General features: G+C 52.2%; 1 protein-coding gene across 3 annotated transcripts in view; it reads right to left on the bottom strand.

Moving 5' to 3' along the window:
- BIK (BCL2 interacting killer) overlaps positions 1–22652 on the bottom strand; it is a 38813-nt gene extending 16161 nt beyond the window's left edge. For 2 of the 3 annotated variants that reach the window (XM_086403176.1, XM_086403175.1), the window contains exons 1-2: positions 18315–22652; positions 838–987 (exon numbers count right to left, since the gene is read on the bottom strand). In XM_086403176.1, the coding sequence (XP_086259302.1) occupies positions 838–987; positions 18315–18706 (542 nt within the window). In that variant the 5' untranslated portion in view covers positions 18707–22652. Of the gene's footprint in view, positions 1–837; positions 988–18242 lie in introns of all 3 variants that reach the window. The other variant, XM_086403177.1, reaches the window with a different exon arrangement.
- Positions 22653–23086: the final 434 nt, after the last annotated feature.

Below are 23086 nucleotides of genomic sequence, written 5' to 3'. Positions count from 1 at the left end.
GAAAGGAGGGGCTACCTGGCCCTCCCCCACCACTGACTCCCTGATGGAAACGGAGATGCTCACATTCACACCCTGGGCACCTGGGCCGGCTTCAGCCTTGCTCCCAGGGGGCTGCCCACATTCCAACCCGGTGACTTGGCTGGAAATTCCCCGACTCCAAGTCCCTCCCAGCCTAGCCCCGGCCACCTGCCCAGTCTGGGCGGGGAGGTGGGGGGAGAAGAGGAGGGGGGGACGGTGACACTAAGGAGGGCTGGCTGGCAATCAGGTGGCAGGCTAAAGTCAGGACGACACTGCCCCCAACTCCATTTACACGGAGGGGAAGGGGGCAGGTTTCCAAGTCCCTCCGTCCCTAAGATTCCGACCAGCCCCAAGCCCAAGCCCAAGGCCTAATGGCTAAGAGTTTTCCAAGGCCTGAAGTGGGAGGGAAGCCTCTAGAAGCCTGGCGCTGATGCTGGGACAGTCTCCCCTTCCCTGCCTTGATCGCCAGGGTTGGGAACTGCATCTGAAACCGCCTCCTTCTGGTTCTCTAAAACCAAATCCATCTCTTATGAGACCTTGATATGACTGTGGTCAGAAGGGCCAGGAGGCACTCCGTCAAGGCCACGAGCTTGAGTCATTCTGATGGCCAGCACCGCAGGGCGGTCCTGGAACTGACTATGCTGGGTGCTTGGAGGGGTTCCTCTGTGAGCAGCTCCACCCAGGGCACTTGCCTCCGTGACCACGCCCGGGGAATTTCCACGCTGCAGCCCTGCCTGGAGAACGCAGAGGGCTCTGCTAACCACCTGCCACAGTCATTGACCAGGAATGAGGGTGGGCCGGGCCCAAGGTTACCCCTACCTGTAGGGGGAGATGGGGTGGAACTCCAAGATACTGGTCACACCGGGAAGCCCTGAGTCTTGGTCGTCCAGGAAGCCTGGGCCATGGTTTTGTAGGAAGGTGTACAAAAAGAGGTTCCTAGAGAGGGGTCTTGCTTGATACATTTCTTCTCTGGAAGAAAAAGACAAGGACCGGATGCTCAGAAGTGTGCGATCTGGAGTATCATTTACTAGCACTTACCTCTACCCCGGCTTCCCCTGGCATGAATTCTGCTGTGTGCCTCTGGGAGGGTCACCATGCCTCTCTGTTCTTTCTCATCCATCTCTCAGGGATTTGGAGAAGATTTATAAGGGGTCTTGCCTTCTTCCTTTGTGAAAAGAGAATCAGGGACTTCTTCCCTGGCGCTCCAGTGGTTAGGACTTGACACTTTCACAGCCGCGGCCCGGGTTCAATTCTTGGTCGGGGAACTAAGATCCCGCAAGTCATACGGTGTGGCCCCCCCAAAAAGAGAAAATCGGACTATAAACGCAAGGCTCTGATGCTATCCCCAAGAGGCCTATAGTCAAACAAAAAATCCCAAATGTCTGGTGTCATAGTGGACTAAGGCTGGGCTCCATCCAGAGTGCCAATTCCTTGGGTTCTGCCAGCTTCATACTGCTACTCCCCCTAAGCAGAAAGAGGCACATATCACAGGCTAAGCAAGGAAAAGTCATTCCCAATGCCAACTCCCAGAGAGACAGTGTCAGTTTTTAAACAGGCACAGCATAGCACACACGTTTTCAAAGCCGGGATCACGCCTGGAGCGGGGTTGGATGAACTGGGAGATTGGGATTGGCATGTATCAAAGCCGTGGTTTTTCCAGTAGTCATGTATGGATGTGAGAGGTGGACCATAAAGAAGGCTGAGAGCCAAAGAACTGATGCTTTTGGACTGTGGTGCTGGAGCAGACTCTTGAGAGTCCCTTGGACTGCAAGGAGATCAACCAGTCAATCCTAAAGGAAATCAACCCTAAATATTCATCGGAAGGACTGATGCTGAGGCTGAGACTCCAATCCTTTGGCCACCTGATGCGAAGAACTGACTCATTGGAAAAGACCCTGATGCTGGGAAAGACTGAAGGCAGGAAGAGAAGGAGATGACAGAGGATGAGAAGGTTGGATGGCATCACCGACTCAATGGACATGAGTTTGAGCAAACTCTGGGAGATGGTGAAGGACAAGGAAGCCTGGCGTGCTGCAGTCCATGGGATTGAAAAGAGATGGACACCACTTAGTGACTGAACAACAAAATGTATTAAACAGATAACCAATGACAACCTTAAAAAAAAAAAATGGGATCATTCCTTCCCCAGTATTTTATAACCTCCTTTCTTCACTTGACTGTCTCAGCTCTCCACTCCCCGGGCTCCTTGCTAATAAATCTAGCTTTCACTGAGGTGGCCCTGACGTGTGTTCACCAGTTCTAATACTTCTGTTCTCACTTTCGCCGGCATGCCTTGAAGCTAGTGGTGGGCCTGTAACCCACTTCCGGTCAATGAGGTCTCAGTCTGACCCGGGGGTTGAAAGGGAGCAGACACAGACTGGGCAGCTCTGTTTACATCATCATGTGTGACAGCTGGTTAGGCCTATGACAGTGCTCACCAGAATTTACCCCACACTGTATCAAACAGCCTTCGCTCCAGAACACAGTGAGGAGCCAAAGGGCCCGAGTTCAAATCCCAGCTCTTCCAATCAGGAGCTGTGAGATGTCACAGTTTTCTCATAGGTAAGGGATCAGGAGCCCCCCCACTAGGCTGCTGGGGGATGAAGGAACCTCCTTTAAGTGTCAAAACAGTTTTGAAAACATTGATCCATTTATTTGGCTCAGTGTTGGGTCTCAGTGTATCACGTGGGACCTCTCGTTCCGGTGCTCTGACTCTCTAGTTGAGACGCGCCCATTTAGTTGCTCCAAGGTATGTGGAATCTTGGTTCCCCGACCAGGGTATGAACCTCCATCCCCTGCACTGCAAGGCAGGTTCCTAACCTCTGGGCCATCGGGGCATCCCGATGCACAGCCTGGTGGGGAGCAGCACTGTTATGACCTCTGTACCTCAATCCACTATTCTTTCAATAATAATTAAGAGTAGGGACTTCCCTGGAGTCCCGTGGCTAGGACTCTGTGCTTCCAGGGCAGGGGGCACCAGATCCACTGCTGGTCAGGGAACTAAGATCCCACATGCCATGGATGCGGCACCCCCCCCCCCCCAAAATTAATTGTATCAACAATCACCTGGTTTACACCCGGGCCTCCTGCTCCCCAGGCCAGGGTGGACCAATGTTCATTCCTAACTGCGGCTAAGAGGTACTCAAGCACAGGGATGCAGAGCCACACCCAGAGCGCACTCGTGCTCTCAGCGCTAAAGGAAACGCAGACAGGGCAGGGGCTCGTGGGCAGGCAGGTAAGTTTCCTGGGTCCTCCAGGTGCCGCCGGGTGAGTCTAGACAAGTCATTCTCAACAATGCAACCAAGCTGCACGCAGAGATGGACATGACGTCATCCGATGGCGCACACAGGTATCTGGGTGTCTGGGGCACCCTGGCCTTTGAGAAAGAAATCGCATAAGGACAGCATTGTTCCACAGAGAATACATGGCCAGAGTCTGCATCAAAGGGAGCGAGCGGGCTGCTTCAGTTTCCTGGGAGAGAAACAGTTTTACATCTGTTCCAGATGAAAGTGCGACGTGAAAGGCAGGTCGCGGGCACTGGGGCTGGAGGGAGCTGACGTGTACACACAGCCACAGGGGCCACAAAAGAGCCCCAGTCTGACAGATGCCGCCCGCACCTGTCAGGACAGCCCCTTCCCCCGCGGGCTGAAAGGCGCTGTCGGGTCAGGCCTGGTGGGTGGAGCCAGGAGGGTGGCCCCTGGCACCCAAGGCAGGGTGAGGGGAAGGGCGCAGCCACCTGCCGAGGGCACCTGCAGCCAAAGTGTTAAAAGCAGGCTGCCCCCGCCGCCAGCGACCCCACCCCAACCCTGCTGCCAACCAGCAGGCCCGCACACACAGACAGGGAGGGTCCCGGGGACGTCTCTAAGACCCCTAAAAGGCTGTTAGCAACACAGACACCCAGCGCAGGGGCCACTCCGGGTGCTTAAATCCTCGCCCATTCGTTCTGGGGTCTACCAGTTAAAAGCTATGGAGTGAGTCTAGAGCCACCTGCCACGTGGCCCCAAAGAGTAGACGACATGACGAGTGCGGCTCGAAGCCACTTCTGTAGCCAGGGAGGACTACTATTCCCCCCTTACGATTAGGGGATGCCGAGCCAGGGTCACAGACCCTGCTCCCAGGTCAACGCCCCTGGAAGGAGGGGCACTGATGCCATGGTCGGGGAGGGGAGTGGACTTCAGCTAGATTTATAGGGAAAATGGTATATGAGTCTTTTTCTTTGGGGCTTCCCTGGCGGCTCAGTGGTAAAGAACCTGCCTGCCAACGCAGGAGACTCAGGTTTGATCCCTGGATGGGGAAGACACTCTGGAGGAAGAAATGGCAACCCACTCTAGCAGCCTTGCCTGGGAAATGCCACGGACAGAGAAGCTTGGTGGGCTACAGTCCGTGCGGTCACAAAGAGCTGGACACAACTTACTAAAGAATGATAACAACAAACTTCTTCTTTCTTTCTTTTTTGGGCCATGAGTGTTAACCACTGGACTGCCCGGGAAGTCCTGTAAATGAGTCTTAACAAGCTAGATCAACACAGAAAACTCAAGAGCATTCCTACAAGACAACCTGAAAATACTGTAGACAGGAAATACAACTGTGGAAAGATAAGGTTTCTGATCAGGAAATATAAGGTTTTTTTTAATCTAAGAAAGGGTGCTTAAAATCTATATGGACAAGAACTTCCATGGCGATCCAGTGGTTGAGACTCCCAGCTTCCACTGCAGGGGTTAGGGTTCCATTCCCTGGTTGGGTAATTAGGATCCTGCACACTGTGCAATGCAGGGGGGGTGGCCCCCCAAAAAATGCCTTTATGGATAAATACAAATTCCATTAAAGGACTTAAAAGACCCAGATAAATGGAGACAGGTTTTAACAGTAAACAGATTCTAAGCCCAGTGAACTTGACCTCGTGTTAGGCCAGCATTTCAGGAACTCGGACCAGGAGCTCTCACTGCCCTCAGGCACCAGGCCACAGAGTGTCTATGCAAATGGCCATTTTCAAGGGAAAGCTGGCCCAGCCCTCATTTGCATCTGTCTCTGCTCCCTTAGCCCCTCACTCTCCCTCCAAGCCCCTTTGCATGGGGCTGTTCTCTTCCCAGAGATGGCTTGTGCTCCCATGGACACCCTTGCCCCGCTGGTAAGGGGTCGCCAGGGGACTTCATACCCCACTCCAGTACTCTTGCCTGGAACATCCCATGGACGGAGGAGCCTGGTAGGCTGCAGTCCATGGGATCGCACAGAGTCGGGCACAACTGAGCAACTTCACTTTCACTTTTCAGTTTCATGCGTTGGAGAAGGAAATGGCAACCCACTCCAGTATTCTTGCCTGGAGAATCCCAGGGATGGAGGAGCCTGGTGGGCTGCCGTCTCTGGGGTCGCACAGAGTCGGACACGACTGAAGCAACTTAGCAGCAGCAGCAGCAGCAGGGAACTTCATCGGGCACGTGGCTCAAGCTTCACCTTGAGCCACTATCCCAATATCCTTCGGTTCCCAGTAGACGTGCCTAGAATCCTTGGGCACCTTGGGTACCAAAGGATGAGGGTCCCTGAGTCCTACGGGGCTGGTGCCTGACCTGGGACAGTGATGACTGGCAGCTCGGGCATGAGGCCTGCACTGCATGTGACCAGCTTTGAGGTGGCTGAGCATCATGAGTGGTGCCTCCCCAAGTGAACTCAACTGTCCGGGGGCAGGGCCTGCTCCTTCTGCACCTTCATGTGAGTCCCCAGACCCTTCTGGACCTCTGATCAGAGCTGGCCTGGGATAGACACCAGACTCTCCTCTTCCCTTGATCATCATCTGAGCCCTGCCCTGATGCTCCAAAACAGGTGGGGGGATATTGAACTGACGTCCTAACCAACCACTCACTTGCAGTGAGATCTTGGGCAAGACCCTCAGTTTCCTTATCTGCTAAATAGGCATAATGGTCCCACGCTAATAGGGTTCTTTTTCCGGGCAAGAGCCAGCACTAGAGACTTAGCCCTGGGGATCCAGTGGCTAAGACTCTGCACCTCCAATGCAGGGGGCCCAGGTTCCCTGGTCAGGGGACTAAAGATTCCACATGCCACAAGACCCAGTGCAGCCAAATAAAGAATGTTTTCTTAAAAAAGAACTAACACTAACTGTCTTATAATCCTGGCTGATGTTTGGGTATCAACTATTGTCAAGCACCGATTTAAGCCCTGTATGTGGATGAAAATGCTCACCACTTAACCCCGTATCTATCAATGAAAGAAGTGAAGAAATTCAAGTCCTTAGCCTTCTTACCCCAGTCAGTGCAATGGTTCTGGCTGGTACTAACGGAGGAGAATCAACAAGCAGACCTAGGCTGGTCTTGGGGCTCTAGATCTGAGCGAGAGGACAGTGGGGGCAGGGGCCTTGCAGCAGCCCCCCAGAGCTGGTCCCTCCCAGCGGCCCCCTCACTCCAGCAGAGGCTGAGGGCTGGGCCCGTCCCATCTGGCGCATCTCCTGCTGGGGGCCTCCAGTCTGACCTCCACGCAGCAGCCTCAGATCTGACCCCTCCACCTGCTCCATCGCTCCCCAGGCCCCTCGGGGGACACCACCAGGAGCCGCTTCTCCTCCTGGTCACCTCAGCCCTGCCGCCCCAATCCTAACCCGGCTCCCACCACACTAAAGAGCGCGTGCTCAGACACGTCAGGCCTCCAGTCTTCGCCTGGGCAGTGCTGCTGGCCATTCTCGCTCTCCTCTGACACCCCTGTTGGCCCCCGCTGGGTGTCCTGGGGGACAACCCCTGTGCCCAGCTCCCTCACTCCTCAGTGAGGACACCAGCAAGAGCCATTCCACGGGGGACAACCAGGAGCTGGGACTTCCCCAGTGGTCCAGTGGTTAGGACTCGGAGCTTACCCTGCAGGGGGCCCGGGGTTCCATCCCTAGCTGGGGAACTAAGATCCTGCAAGCCCTGTGGTGCAGCCAAACAAAAGTTAAAAAAAAAAAAAAAAGGAACTGTTGTCACTACCGTTATTAATCCCTGCTTCCCAGCCCACAACACCGGGCAGATAAATGCTTGTCGAGTGGCTAAACAGGGGGGTGAGAACTGACATCACCGCAGCTGCAGATTCAGGAGCCTGGACTGGTTTCAAGCATCTATTTTTTTTCCCCAGCGTATTTGCAAAGGAGGAGTTTAAAACTCTTCTTTGGTGGAAAGGAAGGCACACCCACGCAGGCGGCAGCCCACGCTCACCCTCCTACACACGCGGTGGAAACCCATTTTCCGCTGGATCTCAGGATGCAAATCGAACCTCTCAGCAGCAGCCCCCACAGTCACGAGGACGCCTGTGGGGCTTGGAAGGAGGGGGTGTCAGCTCTGGACCGGCCAGGCTGCAATGTCACTGGTGTGCCTCTTCCACACACACCCTGGGATGGAAACAGCTGCCCCTGCCTTGTAGAGGGGATGAACCCTGAGTTGCCCCCCAGCCCAACCTTACCCATGTCCCTGAGGGCCTTGCAGCAAAGCAGGAACAGGTGAGGCCCCCTCTGGTAAGTGAGTCCTCGGGGCCAGGCCAGTGGATGCTCTGGACCCAGATGCAAAGCCCTGGCCCCCAGTCTTTTCCTTTGGGGGCCCACACACACACATGTCCCCCCAAGGCCCTGGTGTACAAAGCACTCAGTGCCCACAGCATCAAGCAGAAAAGCCCTGACTTGGGCAGGACAGATGTAGGTTCCTGTCCCAGCCCTGTCACTGCCGTGAGACCAGGAGCAGTCACCTAACTCAGAGTCACCCAGCTCAGAGAGAGTTCTCCTGCACAGAAGCAGCACAGCCTCCAGGGTTGCAAAGAGCATCAAAAGATACAACGGTTGCCCATTTTCTGCCACCTCACGGGAGTAGGGAGCTCCATAGCTGGCTAAGGAATCAACAGATCCAGAAGGGAGTGAGAGACCGCTAGTCCCTACTTCTCTGGGGGTCAGTTTGACAGTGTCTATCAACAGAAGCAGAAGATATTAAGAAGAGATGGCAAGAATACACAGAAGAACTGTACAAAAAAGATCTTCACGACCCAGATAATCACGATGGTGTGATCACTGACCTAGAGCCAGACATCCTGGAATGTGAAGTCAAGTGGGCCTTAGAAAGCATCACTAGGAACAAAGCTAGTGGAGGTGATGGAATTCCAGTTGAGCTATTCCAAATCCTGAAAGATGATGCTGTGAAAGTGCTGCACTCAGTATGCCAGCAAATTTGGAAAACTCAGCAGTGGCCACAGGACTGGAAAAGGTCAGTTTTCATTCCAATCCCAAAGAAAGGCAATGCCAAAGAATGCTCAAACTACCGCACAATTGCACTCATCTCACACGCTAGTAAAGTAATGCTCAAAATTCTCCAAGCCAGGCTTCAGCAATATGTGAACCGTGAACTTCCTGATGTTCAAGCTGGTTTTAGAAAAGGCAGAGGAACCAGAGATCAAATTGCCAACATCCGCTGGATCATGGAAAAAGCAAGAGAGTTCCAGAAAAACATCTATTTCTGCTTTATTGACTATGCCAAAGCCTTTGACTGTGTGGATCACAATAAACTGTGGAAAAGATGGGAAAGAGATGGGAATACCAGACCACCTGACCTGCCTCTTGAGAAATATGTATGCAGGTCAGGAAGCAACAGTTAGAACTGGACATGGAACAACAGACTGGTTCCAAATAGGAAAAGGAGTTTGTCAAGGCTGTATATTGTCACCCTGTTTATTTAACTTATATGCAGAGTACATCATGAGAAACGCTGGACTGGAAGAAACACAAGCTGGAATCAAGATTGCCGGGAGAAATCTCAATAACCTCAGATATGCAGATGACACTACTCTTATGGCAGAAAGTGAAGAGGAACTCAAAAGCCTCTTGGTGAAAGTGAAAGTGGAGAGTGAAAAAGTTGGCTTAAAGCTCAACATTCAGAAAACGAAGATCATGGCATCAGGTCCCACCACTTCATGGGAAATAGATAGGGAAACAGTGGAAACAATGTCAGACTTTATTTTTCTGGGCTCCAAAATCACTACAGATGGTGACTGGAGCCATGAAATTAAAAGACGCTTGTTCCTTGGAAGGAAAGTTATGACCAACCTAGATAGCATATTGAAAAGCAGAGACATTACTTTGCCAACAAAGGTTCGTCTAGTCAAGGCTATGGTTTTTCCTGTGGTCATGTATGGATGTGAGAGTTGGACTGTGAAGAAGGCTGAGTGCCGAAGAATGGATGCTTTTGAACTGTGGTGTTGGAGAAGACTCTTGAGAGTCCCTTGGACTGCAAGGAGATCCAACCAGTCCATTCTGAAGGAGATCAGCCCTGGGATTTCTTTGGAGGGAATGATGCTAAAGCTGAAACTCCAGTACTTTGGCCACCTCATGCGAAGAGTTGACTCATTGGAAAAGACTCTGATGCTGGGAGGGATTGGAGGCAGGAGGAGAAGGGGACGCCAGAGGATGAGATGGCTGGATGGCATCACTGACTCTATGGACATGAGTCTGAGTGAACTCCGGGAGTTGGTGATGGACAGGGAGGCCTGACGTGCTGCGATTCATGGGGTCGCAAAGAGTTGAACACGACTGAGCGACTGATCTGATCTGATCTGATCAAAGTCACAAGCACACAAGCCCTTTGATTTCTAGAAATGCGTCCTCCGTGCAGGCCTGCATGTACCTGGCAGGTACCCCTGCGCCAAGATCTTGAAAGCGCGTGAACACAGCGGGGAACACAGATTAACTGTGCTGTGTCATTACTGTTCAGTGGCTACGGTGGCTGACTCCCTGCCACCCCGTGGCTCCTCTGCCAGGCTCCTCTGTCCTTCACTATCTCCCGGAGTTTGCTCAAACTTGTGTCCATTGAGTCGGTGATGCCATTCAACCATCTCATCCTGTCGTCCCCTTCTGCTTTTGTCTTCTGTGCTGCACACATATTAATAAAAAAAAAAAAAAAAAAGACAAACACCTCTATCTGCACAGATCCATCTCCCAAAAGAGAAAGAAGATTAGGAAAGAGGGGAAGGGGCCTCTCCGGGACAAAGGTAAGAAGGAGACTTAAATTTTTTTTAACTCTGCATGTTTCTGTCTTTCTGAATATTGGTGTTTGTCTCACTGATTCAAAAAATCGAGCAAAAATAATTGTTTCCAGTTCATCACCTGAATTTTCGTTCTGAAAGGATGATGTTTGTCTGAAAGGGTGATGTTTGTCTTCAAGGTCTATTTCAGGAATCGAGCATCCAACCTGTTCCAGCCCCCACCCCACCCACGCCCTCCCCACCTGGCAGGGGAGGCCAGACTTAGGAACCTGCAGATGCCAGAAGCAGCTGGTCTCAGGTGGGCGGGGCTCACTTCCTTTAAGTGACGGAGAAACAAGGGGGTGAGAGGGGGTGGGGGAGGTGGGCGGGGGAGCCGAGAAGAAGGTAAGAGGAGGGAAAGGTATTTTAAGCAAAAGGCTGGAAATTCAGCGTAGGAGCTGGAAGCCAGCAGCGTGATAGCCCGCTCCAGTAGTCTTGCCTGGAGAATCCCCATGGACAGAGGAGCCTGGCGGTGCTACGGTGCAGGGGGCTGCAGGGTCTGACACGACTGAGACACTGAGCACAGCTCGAAACAGGCTTCCTCAGCCCTACCGCTGCACCGGCGTCTCAGCCCTCTGCCTTGAAGCCTGGCGCAGGTGCTGACGTGGGCCACCTTCAACCAGGTGCAGACACTGCAAGAGATCCGACCTCGGGACTGCCCTGGGGGTCCCGGGGCTTAAGACTTCGAGCTCCCGATGCAGAGGGCCTGGGTTCGATCCCGGATCAGGGAACCAGATCCCACATGCCAAGACCCGGCGCAGTCAAATAATTAAATGAGAATAAAATATATTAAACAAAAGAGAGAGTGAGAAATCCAACTTGGCTTCTAGCTGGGGTGGCCTCAGGCAAAGGCTTGCCCTCTCTGGTCCTGTAGTTTAAAGCTCAGTAACCCCACACCCTTTTGATTTGCATCTACTGAGTCCAGCCTCCTGAGGGTTAGAACAGTGAAGGGCTGAGACTATTGGATGGATCTGGACGGTGAAATAAAACCAGGAAGAAAAGGTACTTCTTTAAATCCTGAGCAATGGAGCCAGCTGAAGGAACAGATTTCTGACACTGATGATGCAATAAGAAAACCGTAAAATCAGAGCCATATAAAGCCTGGACTGTTCTAGCTGTTTTAATCCGTCTTTTACATTGGTTTTTGTTTTCTAAACATTATTTTCCAAGCTACTGTATATTTGGATTGCGGGACAATTTGTACGATGAATACTTTTTTTTTTAAGAAATGTGCATTATTAAAAATATTCTGGACTTCCCTGGTGGATAAGAAGCCACCTGCCAATGCAGGGGGACATGGGTTCGATTCCTGGTCTGGGAAGATCCTACATACCTCAGGGCGATTAAGCCCAAGCAACTCCAGTGCAGCCAAAATTTAATTTAAAAGAATATTCTGAGTGGAGCTAAAACAAAAACAAACAGTGATGGGTCTGTCGCCCACTCAAGCAGAGGAGCTCCATGACATCCGGCCCCAACTCCAGGACACGTTCTTGGCCAGAGCTGCTGTGAGATGACTGGGCTCCAGGTCCCCAGGGCCTGGCCCAAGGATCTCAAGAATGTCAGCGGAAAGAGCGATGCAAAACCAGCGCCCCCTTCTCCTCCGTCTAAAATGGAAGGAGGTGGGCCTCCGTGTATCATGGAAAGAAGTCATGGTTAGCTGTGATCGACAGGACCAAGACATGGAACCTGCTCTGAGCTGTGTTTACATCTCACTGGTTACACATTATTTATGAAGGAAAACGCTGAGCCAAGGGGCCCTGGGCTACAGGCACACCTGGGTTCTGATCCAGCTTGGCTGTGGTACTCTGGACAAATTCCTTAGCCCCTGTGCTCAGTCACTCAGTCGTGTCTGACTCTTTGCGACCCCCTGGACTGTAGCCCAACAGGCTCCTCAGTCCATGGGATTTCCCAGGCAAGAATACTGGATGGGGTTGCCATTTCCTCCTCCAGGGGGATCTTCCCAACCCAGGGATCCAATCTGCTTCTCTTTCATCTCCTGCATTGACAGGTGAATTCTTTGCCACTGAGCCACCAGGAAATTCCCACACTACACTTGATCTTAGCCAAAAGCCCTGCTGGACCCCCTAATTCTTCACTTACTAGACAAGCACTGGGGACAGATTCTTTTCTGTTCTTTCCCGCTCAAATATCCATTAAAAAAAAAAAAAACTGAAGTGTAACAGATGAATAATTCTCTTGACAACTGATTTTGAAATTGGCTTTAAACCAGTTGGCTGAGGTCTGAAAGTTTCTGCCCCACCCCAAATTCCTCTGTGGAAAACCTAATGCCTGTGGATGAAAAAAGGAGGGGAGGGCCCCGGGAGGCAAGGAGATCCCGAGGGCTCTGCTAATGGGTTAGGACTCTGCTAAACCAGGCCCAGGAGTGCTCCCTTCACATCCTCCACTGGGGACACAGGAAGTCTGTGGCACCCTGACCTTGGCCTTCAAGCATCCAGAACAGTGAGAGGTAAGTATCTGTGGCTTATGAACCACCCAGACTAAGGTGTTTGTTAGAATACACACATCATGAAGTGAGGAGGAACCAGGTGGGGATCACGGTGAGGAGGCCTTGCACGGCCGGTCTGCAGGGGGTCCCAGTCGGCCGCGTCCTCGTTGCCACCTAAAGGGGGCCCCGGGCTTCCATCTCCATTAGAAAAAGAACGGTGCCAAGGTACTGCTTGGGGCTGCCGCATACATTTAAAAAGGCTGAATGTCAAACAATAAATGCTGAAGAGGGTGTGGGGGAAGGGAATCCTCCCACCCTGTTGGTGGGAATGTCAGCTGGTACAGACACCACGCACAGCAGTGTGGAGGTTCCTTCAAAAACTGAAAACAGAGCTACCATACGATCCAGCAGCCCCACTCCAGGCACATATCTGGAAAAGATGAAACTCAGGTTCACAGTAGTGCTATTTACAACAGCCAGGACATGGAAACAATCCAAGTGCCCACCAACAGATGATTAGTTTAAGATGTAGGGTGTGTGTGTGTGTGTGTGTGTTGCTGTTGTTATGTTGTGAAGTCATGTCCGAGTGGGCTGGGTTGCCATTACCTTCTCCAGGGGATCTTCTCGAGTCAGGGATCAAACCCCCATCTCCTGCATTGCAGGTGGATTCTTTTACTGCTGAGCCACCTGAGAAGCCCACACACACCCCTGGGAAATCCTCCCCCAACACACACACACACGAAATATTACTCAGTTATAATAAGAATGAGGGTTTCCCTGTGGCTCAAACAGTAAAGAATCTGCCTGCAATGCAGGGGACCCAGGTTCAGTCACTGGGTTGGGAAGATCCCCTGGAGAATGAATCGGCAACCCACTCCAGTATTCTTGACTGGAGAATTCCATGGACAGAGGAGCCTGGTAGGCTACAGTCCACGGGATCGCGAAGAGCCACACACGACTGAGTGACCAACTTGCACTTTTTTTTCAAAAAGAATGAACTGTTGCCATTGGCAGCAACATGTATGAACCTAGAGATTGTCATTCTCAAACAGAGAAAGACAGTTGATATCACTTACATGTGAAATCTAAAACAGTACAGATAAATTTATTTACTAAAGAGACTCAGGCATAGAAAATTTATGTTTACCAATGGGGAAAGAGGGAGTGTAAATCAGGAGTGTCAGATTAACAGATCTACACTACCATATATAAAACAAACAAGGACTTCCTATATAGCACAGGACACCACGTTCAGTGTCCTGTGATAACCTAACAGAAAAGATTATATATACACATATATATACAGATATCCAGATCACTTTGTTGTATACCTGAAAGTAACACAATACTGTAAATCAAATATACTTCAATTAAAGTTCGTAAGAATTTACATGAAGGACTATGTGCTCCTGGGTCCAGACACTAAGGGCTCAGAGAGACGTGGCCCTCACGGTCTCCTTCCTTCCAGACAGTTTTGGGTCTCCCCAGCGCTGCAGGGTCTCAACCACTTACCAGATCTGGACACGGACCCCTCCAATCAGCAGCCTTGGGGGCTCCCCTTTCTGGGGACAGATCCTGGGCTGCCTACTCCTCTCTTTCCACACCCTCAAGCCCACCTTTACACCTCCTGCTACCTCCCCATGTTGGCATCAGGGACCTGCGTCTTCCTCCAGGCTCAGAACTTACTTCCTCCCAGGACAGAATTAATTGCTCCTAACCCAGCACCTTGTGTAAACAGACCTGGATTAGGCACACAGCCCATGACAGTCTCATTAAATGTTTACCTGTCTGTCTGCCCTGGCTCAGAGCAGGAACTAGTGAATGAGGACAGCCCAAGGGAACCAGATAATACAGGCCCAACAGAATGAAGGGACTGGGCTCACAGGACAGTCAACTCCTGGCCAGGGCACGCTGGCCCGGACACACTCAGCTTTTGAGAGGAGGCAGAGGTTGCATGCATGGTATACAGCAGGGTCCCAACCCTTGGGCCGCAAACCTGGATGGGTGCAGGGCCTGTGAGCAACCCAGCCAGCAGGAGGTGAGCGGCAGGTGAACGAGCAAAGCCTCATCCGTACCTATAGCCGCTCCCCGACGCCCGCATGACCACCCGAGCTCAGGAAAACAAGCTCGGGGCTCCCACTGACTCTGCATGATGGTGAGCTATATAATTATTTCATTCTGTATCACAATGTAATAATAACAGAAAAAGAGCATGATCACTGTAGCGTGCTTGAATCATCCCCAAACCATCCCCTCCGCACAAGTCCGTGGAAACCGATCGCTAGTATCAAAAGGGTTGGGGACCGCTGGTATACAGTCAGCGCTCACTAACGGGAGGCTCTTGGTCGGTGAACTTGGAGCTCCGCAGCAGTGCACGCCCACCCAGTTCACCGCCGGGATTTCCCGGATGCGTCATTGTCTGCAAATGGGAAATCCGCCCATCTCTCTGGCCAGCCTCCGAGCCTTCGCTGAGTTCCATGCCAGACCCAGTGCCTCTGCCCAGAGCCAGGTGGGCTGCCCACTCCGGCCCCGAGCCTGCCTCTCCTCTCAGACTCTGGGTGACCCCGGGTCTTCTCCCACCTCCAGAAAAACAGGTTTACCAGGCAGCGCCTGGCAAGGCCCAGAGGGTGTTTTGTGTTGTCACAGCCCAATATTGACACTAGGGAAATCAGCTGCCCTCCCCAAGCCCGCCCAGGGCCCTGACCACCAGGCCCGGCCTCTCCTGCCCGCCTCCAGGCCAGTGAGGGACTCCGGCCGGGGACTTATTTGCTTACATTCTGTGTTTCGCCCAGGGCCCGGCCCCAACCAACCCACGGCAGGACAAAGCGCCGGCCGCACACGTCCACTCAGACCCGCCGCAGGCTTCCTGGTGGCCGCCGACAACAAAACCCAAGTGTGCCGGGAACTTCCTTGAAACACCGAAGAATTGTTCTGGGCCAAGAGAAAAACAGCCCGACTCTCGTGGGATCCACTACGGCCACGGGAGGGGAAGCCAGAAGCCATTAATTGTCTACAAACTTAATGGGATCACTAAAAACAGGATGCTTTCCAGGGAGAGGGGGAAACACCTCGGAGGTCAGGGTCAAGACTCACTGGTGGATGGAGCCGTTCACCGAGGACCCCCGTCCATTTCCTAGACGACCAGACGTGAGAAAACGGACGACCACTGCTCTCTCCTTTCTTTGCAGCTCAATTTCTGTATCTGTGCTTGTGCTCAGTTGCGTCTGACTCTGTGACCCCGTGGACTGTAGCCTGCCAGGCTCCTCTGTCCATGGGGATTCTCCAGGCAAGAAGACTGGAGGGGGCTGCCATGGCCTCCCCTCCAGGGGATCTTCCCAACTCAGGGAAGGAACTCAGGTCTCCCGCATTGCAGGCAGATTCTTTACTGTCTGAGCCACCAGGGAAACCCAGTTTCTACACCTACTGACCACCTAATAAAACTTACAATAAACATATTGATACATACAACCAGCTATGTTTAGAAGCTCTAACCAGCTTCTTCCCAGAGTGCTCAGGTTGTGATGGGCACGGGGGATACTCTAGTGTGATCTTTCTCAACTCCTGTTCTAGGACTTCCCTGGCGGTCCTGTGGTTAAGACTCTGTGCTTCCAGTGCCAAGGGGCCCAGGTTTGATCCCTGGTTGGGGAACTAAGATCCCACAAGCTGTGTGGCATGGCCAAAAAGAAAAAGAAAAAAAAGAAAAAAGAAATTCCTGTTCCAGTGGAGCTATAGGCTTGTGTAAATCATACTAAGTGAGCATGTGTAATTTCCACACTGTCTTGACAGTCCTGAAAACAATAAAGTAAAATCCTAGGCCAGCCCACACTGTCAATAGAGTGTATTTCTCCCAAGGCCGTTCTCGCTGAGACAGACTCTATTCTGTCTATGGTATGTGTATCTCTCTAAATAAATTCACTTCTTACTTATCAAAAAAAGAGAGAGAGAGCTTTAGGGCAGAGGAACCCCCGGGAACAGTGGGAGGGCTGCGGCTCCAGATCAGGTATTCACAGAAGGCTTCTCAGAGGAGGAAGCAATTGCGATAGTGAGTCTGGCATCCACAGGGGCGGTGCCAAAGTACATCACTCCACTTATTTTAGGCCTCACCCGCTCCCATGGAAGGCTGCACAGAACCTCTGGTGCTTAGAGAAATATTCCTGCTGATATAGTTCCCACCGAAAAAAATAAAATCACCTGGCAGCCATCTTAGAGGGTAAGTTAAAACTGTTTCCTGCCCCGAAGGACATTCCAAGGCACTGTCCCCCAGAAGCCCCTCTCCCCAGACTCCACTCCTCCCAAACCAAACACAAGCAAAAGTAAACTTGTACAAGCTAATGTTGGTAAGGCTGGAGAAGCCACAGTGACCCCGAGGTTAAGACGGTGGGAAATCCCCAAATCCTGGACTGAGAAGGGAGGGGAGATGAGACCATGGGGAAGACCAGCACCACCAGCCCAGTGCTAAGACCGGGATCCCGGCCACTGTGGCATCAGATGCCAACCGCCCCAAGTGTGCCGCTCCTACTAAGAACTCATTCCAAGGGCAGCCCAGAATAAGTAGAAATAGAGTTAAAGAGCTAACTCCGGAGAAGTCACTAACGGCCACCAACACTCGGGGGTGGTGTTCCTCCAGCCCTGGTGGGAAACCTCATGGACCCATTTTACAGAATGAGCAACTGAGGCTCAGGGGTGCCAGAACCCAGCAAAGACAACACAGCCAGAAAGTGGCTGAGTGGAGAGCTTGGCTTGGCTTCTAGGGAACAGCTCTGGGCTTTTTGGTTAGACAGCATTTGTAATGCCTCCTGAACTCAGGCTCAGTTTCTCCAGCCGTACAAGGAGGCCTCCAGTCCTTGGAGGCCGGCCAGCGCAGAGCCCTCCCTAACGTGGTAAGGATAAAGCCATAACCCTCCCTTCCCGGGGAGCTGCAGCGAAGCTTAGGAAGGAAACCAGGCCGCATAGGTGCTTGGAAAACGCTACAATAGCAGCAGCGGCAAGAACAACAACGTCCTGGCGAAAACTATACTAACAATTAACGGTTTACCAAACGACTCACACCCAGGAGGTGGGGAGCCCGGAGCCCCTCAGGGCTGGTCCTGGCAGCGCGGGGCCGGCGGCGGGACGCCTCGCGGTCCCCGGATGGGGCGCGCCCGGCGGTCCCTGCTTTGCACCAGCGACCAGGGCGCCTTCCCCGCGGGGCGCACCTGCCCCGGGCGTGGGCAGGCAGAGGGCGCCGCGCCCGCCCGGCGCGCAGTTCCTGTTCCGGACTTCCCCGCGTCCCGCGTCCGGCCGGGCTCGGGCCCCCTGGCCGGTGCGCGGCGCCCGGGCACCCCGGGCCGGCGGGGACCGGTTCCCGACGCCATCTTCCTCCCCCGCCCCCATCCTTTTTCTTTTTGGGGGGACCGCGCCGTCGCGGCCCTGGGCTACCAGCCCTGCGCTCGGGTCCTATGCCCAGAGGACCTGGGAGTCCGGCTTCGGAGGGAGGAGAAGGGCGATCGGGCGCCGGGTCCCCCGGGCGCGGGGCAGACGGGCCGCCCCATTGCACAGATGCGGAGACTGAGGCCCCCAGAGGCCAAGATCGCGCACCGGAGAACTGGAGCCCCGCCCCACCACCCCAGCCAGCGAGGCGGGTGTTTCGGAGCCAGGGTCCCCAGACGCCGCCCGCAAGTAAGTAATCCAGCCGGGACAGGAAAATCTGGGGCCACTGGCCTCTCTACCTTCCAGCGGGCGCCCAGGGCAGCCCCAGGGCGCTCACCTGCCGGGCTCGGGCTGGGCGGAGGGGTGGCCGGCAGGGAGCGAGGGTCACAGCAGGGGCGGGAGGGCTCACCTCGCGTCCGGTGGTGGCAGTGGCGGCGGGTGGTGACGGCGGCGGCGTCCACAGAGCTCGAGCCGCGAGGCGTATTGTCTGCGGCTAGGGGCCCGCGTGCGCCAGGGTGTCAACCGCCGGCCCCGCCCCGGCCCGCCCCCAGGGCCGCGTCCCCGCCCGACTCCAGGACCTGGCGGGGTCCAAAAGGCAACAGAACTGCTAGGGGGTGATCTGCTTACTCGGTTAGTGTCTCTCTGTCTCCTGCGCTCTGCAGGTTTGTGGTTCGCTCCGCAGAACTGTCGGGATGAATCCCCCTGACTGCATTTATGTGGGTGATCCAGGGTCTCAACATGGATTGCCTCAAAGAAGTCCTTAGGGCTGCTTGATGCTTTTTTTTTTTTTTTCATGCACATGCAAGAAAGAGAACTTAATGACCTGCTAAATGACAGCGTGACTTCAGTGCTCAAATATCCCAGCTCTCTGTGCTGGCAGCTTCAGGAGTTAAGTTTTGTTTGAGTTTGTTTTTTTCTTCAACTTTTTTTTTTTAATCGCGTGAAAACGCACAAAACAGAATGTAGGGTCTTTACTATTTGGAAGTGCACTGTGTAGTGGTATTCATGTTGTTCTTCAGTCCCTGAAGCTGTGTCCGACTCTTTGCAACCCCATGGACTACAGCACGCCAGGCTTCCCTGTCCTCCACTATCTCTCAGCGTTTGCTCAACTCATGTCCATTGAGTCGGTGATACCATCCAACCATCTAATCTTCTGTTGCCCCTTTGCCTCCTGCTCTCAATCTTCCCCAGCATCAGAGTCTTTTCCAGTGAGTCAGCTCTTCAAGGGTCATGATGAAGAGTTTGGCAAAACGTGGTCCGCTGGAGACGGGAATGGCAAAGCGTTCCAGTATTCTTGCCTTGAGAGCCCCACGAGCAGTATGCAAAGGCAAAGCACGTTCGACCATCACTACCATCCATCTCCACAACTTCCCATGTTTGAAAACACCTGCTAAACAGTAGCTCCTCCTCCCTCCCCCAGGCCCTGCAGCCATCAGGCGTTAGGCTCTTTTTTTTTTTTTTACAATTTATTTATTTATGGCTGTGCTGCGCCTTCGTTGCTCCCTGCGAACTTTTTCTGGTCGTCTGCGCTTCTCACTGCAGTTGTTCTCTTGATGTGGAGCAAGGGCTCTAGGCAAGTGACTCAGTAGTTGTGCTGCAGGGGCTTCGTTCCTCTGAGGCACGTGGGATCTTCCCAGACCAGGGATGGAACTTGTGTCCCCTCCCCTGGCAGGCGGATTCTTTCTTTCTTTCTTTGGCTGTGCCAGGTCTTAGTTGCAGCACCAATTCAGTTCAGTCACTCAGTCGTGTCTGACTGTTTGCGACCCCATGGACTGCAGCACACCAGGCCTGCCTGTCCATCACCAGCTCCCGGAGTTGCAGCATGCGGGATCTTAGTTCCCTGACCAGGGATGAAACCCCAGGCTCTGTCCACTGGGATCTCAGAGCCTTAGCCATTGGACCATTAGGGAAGTCCCAGCGGGTGGATTCTTAACCGCTGGACCACAGGGAAGTCCAGGCTTTAGGTATTTTTAAGTCTTTTTCACAGATGTGAACAGTTAGACTCCAGCTTTGTAGAAACAGCCTCAGCAGCATCCTACCAAAGTCAGGGGTCTTCCTGCACCCCCTTCCTCCCACCCCCTATCCTTCCAGCTGTACCATCCACTTCACCTGTGTTCCTATAGCCATGGTGAGGACAGCCCCCCGCTGCTCTGGCGCTCCTGGGTCTGGGGGGAAATGGGTGGCAGAGAAGGGCCTCAGAAACCTCCCGGGAGAGAGGAGACATCAGAAAAATTCCAGGAGGGGTGGTCCCCAGCCCTGGGATGGGTTGGGGAGGAGTAGGGTCTTGAGTTCCCAGCCTGATATTGAGTTCCCAGCCTGGAGTGTGTGGAGGTGGAGGAAGACAGGGCAGAGCACCGGGATTACAAAGTAGCTGTTGTCCCAGGAACACGACAGGCTTGCCTGCCTCCTTCCTGCTGCCTCTTCTGAGAGAGAAACAGCAGGTTCCGGGGAGCTCCCCTCCCCTGAGTTCTGCTGTTTGCTACCCACTGGGAGTCCCCCCACCCCTTCTCCCCACCTCTGGAGTGATGACATGGATATATTTTTTTTTTCTTCATTGTTCTCATCTGTAAAATGGGATGGCAGCATACCCCCTCCCACCTCCACCCTATAGGGTTAGAGGGAGGGTCAGAGGAGATAATCATCAAAGGTTTAGTGAAGACTAAACTTTGAAGGTCAGCTTCAAGACCCCTCCTTCCCTCTCTTCTGATTTTGTAATCCTTTCTGTGAGAGCCTCTCAAATCAGGTAAACTCCAAACCCTACAAAGCCTGGATTGTCCTGGGCTACTTTATAGACGGAAGGAGGAGCCTTCCAAAATAGGGACTTCTCTCTAAATGTGCTCTGCAGATGGGAAAACAGACTCAGAGAGACGAAGCAGACTCCCTGGCGGTCCAGTGGCTAAGGCTCCACGTTCCCAACGCGAGGGGCCTGGAGTTCATCTCTGGTCAGGAAACTGGATCCCACTTGTTGCAACTAAGACCTGCGCAGCCAAATATATAAAAGTAAATATTTTTTTAAAAGAGGGAGGGGCAAAGCAAGCCATGATCTCACTGCTAAGTGTAAGAATGTTTCCAGAGGGGTCTCAAAGCTGAAGACATGGTGTCTGGGATATAGTTGGTGTGCTGCACTCAATAGGTCTGCAAATTTGGAAAACTCAGCAGTGGCCACAGGACTGGAAAAGGTCAGTTTTCATTCCAGTCCTAAAGAAGGGGGATGCTAAAGAATGTTCCAACTATCGTACAACTGCACTTATTTCACATATTAGCAATGTTATGCCCCAAATCCTTCAAGTTAGGCTTTAGCAATACGTGAATCGAGAACTTCCAGATATAGAAGCTAAGTTTAAAAGGCAGAGGAACCAGAGATCAAATTGCCAACAGTCATTGGATCTTGGAGAAAGCAAGAGAATTCCGGAAAAACATCTCCTGCTTCACTGACTACGCTAAAACCTTTGACTATGTGGATCACAACAAACTGTGGAAAATTCTTAAAGAGATGGAAGTACCAGACCACCTGACCTATCTCCTGAGAAACCTGTATGTGAGTCAAGAAGCAACAGTTAGAACTGGATGTGGAACAACAGACTGGTTCCAAATTGGGAAAGGGGTATGACAAGGCTGTATATTGTTACCCTGCTTATTTAATTTATATGCAGAGTACATCATGAGAAACGCTGGGCTGGATGAAGCACAAGCTGGAATCAAGATTGCCGGGAGAAATATCAACAACCTTGGATAAATAGATGATACTACTTTAATGGCTGGAGAAGGAAAAGGCAACCCACTCCAGTTTTCTTGCCTGGAGAATCCCATGGACAGAGGAGCCTGGTGGGCTACAGTCCATGGGGTTGCAAGGGTCAGACACGACTTAGTGACCAAACCACCACCACCACCACTTTAATGGCAGAAAGTGAAGAGGAACTAAAGAGCCTTTTGATAAAGGTGAAAGAGGAGAGTGAAAAAGCTGGCTTGAAACTCAACATTTAAAAAACTGAAATTATGGCATTTGGCTCCATCACTTAATAGCAAATAGAAGGGGCGAAAGTGGAAGCAGTGACAGATTTTCTTTTCTTGGGCTGCAAAATCACTGGGGACAGTGACTGCAGCCATGAAAGTAAAAGATGCTTACTCCTTGGAAGGAAAGCTGTGACAAATTTAGACAGCACATTAAAAAGCAGAGACATCACTTTGCCGACAAAGTCAGTCTAGTCAAAGCTATGGTTTTCCCAGTGGTTATGTACAGATGTGAGAGTTGGACCACAAAGAAAGCTGAGGGCTGAAAAATTGATGCTTTGGAATTGTGGTGTTGGAGAAGACTCTTGAGAATCCCTTGGACTGCAAGGAGATCAAACCAGTCAATCCTAAAGGAAATCAATCTTGAATATTCATTGGAAGGACTGATGCTGAAGCTGAAGCTCCAATACTTTGGCCACCTGATGTGAAGAACTGACTCATTGGAAAAGACCGTGATGCTGGGAAAGATTGAAGGCAGGAGGAGAAGGGGATGACAGAGGATGAGATGGTTGGATGGCATCATCGACGTAAGTTGAGCAAATTCTGGGAGATAGTGGAGAACAGAGCAGCCTGGTGTGCTGTGCAGTCCCTGGGGTCACAAAAGGTCAGACACAACTTAGCAATTGAAGAACAACAATGAACATTAGCAGAACAGATGGAGGAGAAAGGACAGTTTAGGGACAGATAGGGGATAGAAGTGCCCAAGGAAGGGCTGGGTGAAAATATTTGCCTTGCAAGGTTCCCAAGTAATATGCAGATTAAATGGACAGGAGGAAGCAAAAACCGTTGGAATAGGAATTGGGCCTGTAGAAGGCCTTGGCTTCCTGTCCAAAAAAGGATCAGATGGCATATGATAATAGCAATAACAATAACAATAGTAGCTGCCATGATCCATTCAGATCCCTCGATCCTACTACCAAGCATTTTCTATTATTGCCTGCAATCCTTACCTCTGTCCCATGTTACAGACACTGGTGCGTATGAACAGTCCATGTATCAGTACAGGCCAGAGAATCCTGGCGGCCTCATCTTACAGATCAGAAAACTGAAGCTCTGAAAAAGAAGGCCAGCCACTTGTCAGAGACCAACCAGCCCATGAACAGCAGAGGTAGATTCAAGCCTGAGTCTCCCTACTCCTGCCACAGTGTCCTTTCCACCCACCATAGCTGG

The sequence above is a fragment of the Bos grunniens genome, chromosome 5 (genome assembly GCF_055505025.1).
Source record: "Bos grunniens cultivar Pamir isolate PY7600 chromosome 5, Bosgru_T2T1.0, whole genome shotgun sequence".
Classification (NCBI taxonomy): Eukaryota; Metazoa; Chordata; class Mammalia; order Artiodactyla; family Bovidae; genus Bos; species Bos grunniens.
This window is presented reverse-complemented; position numbering and strand designations above follow the sequence as displayed.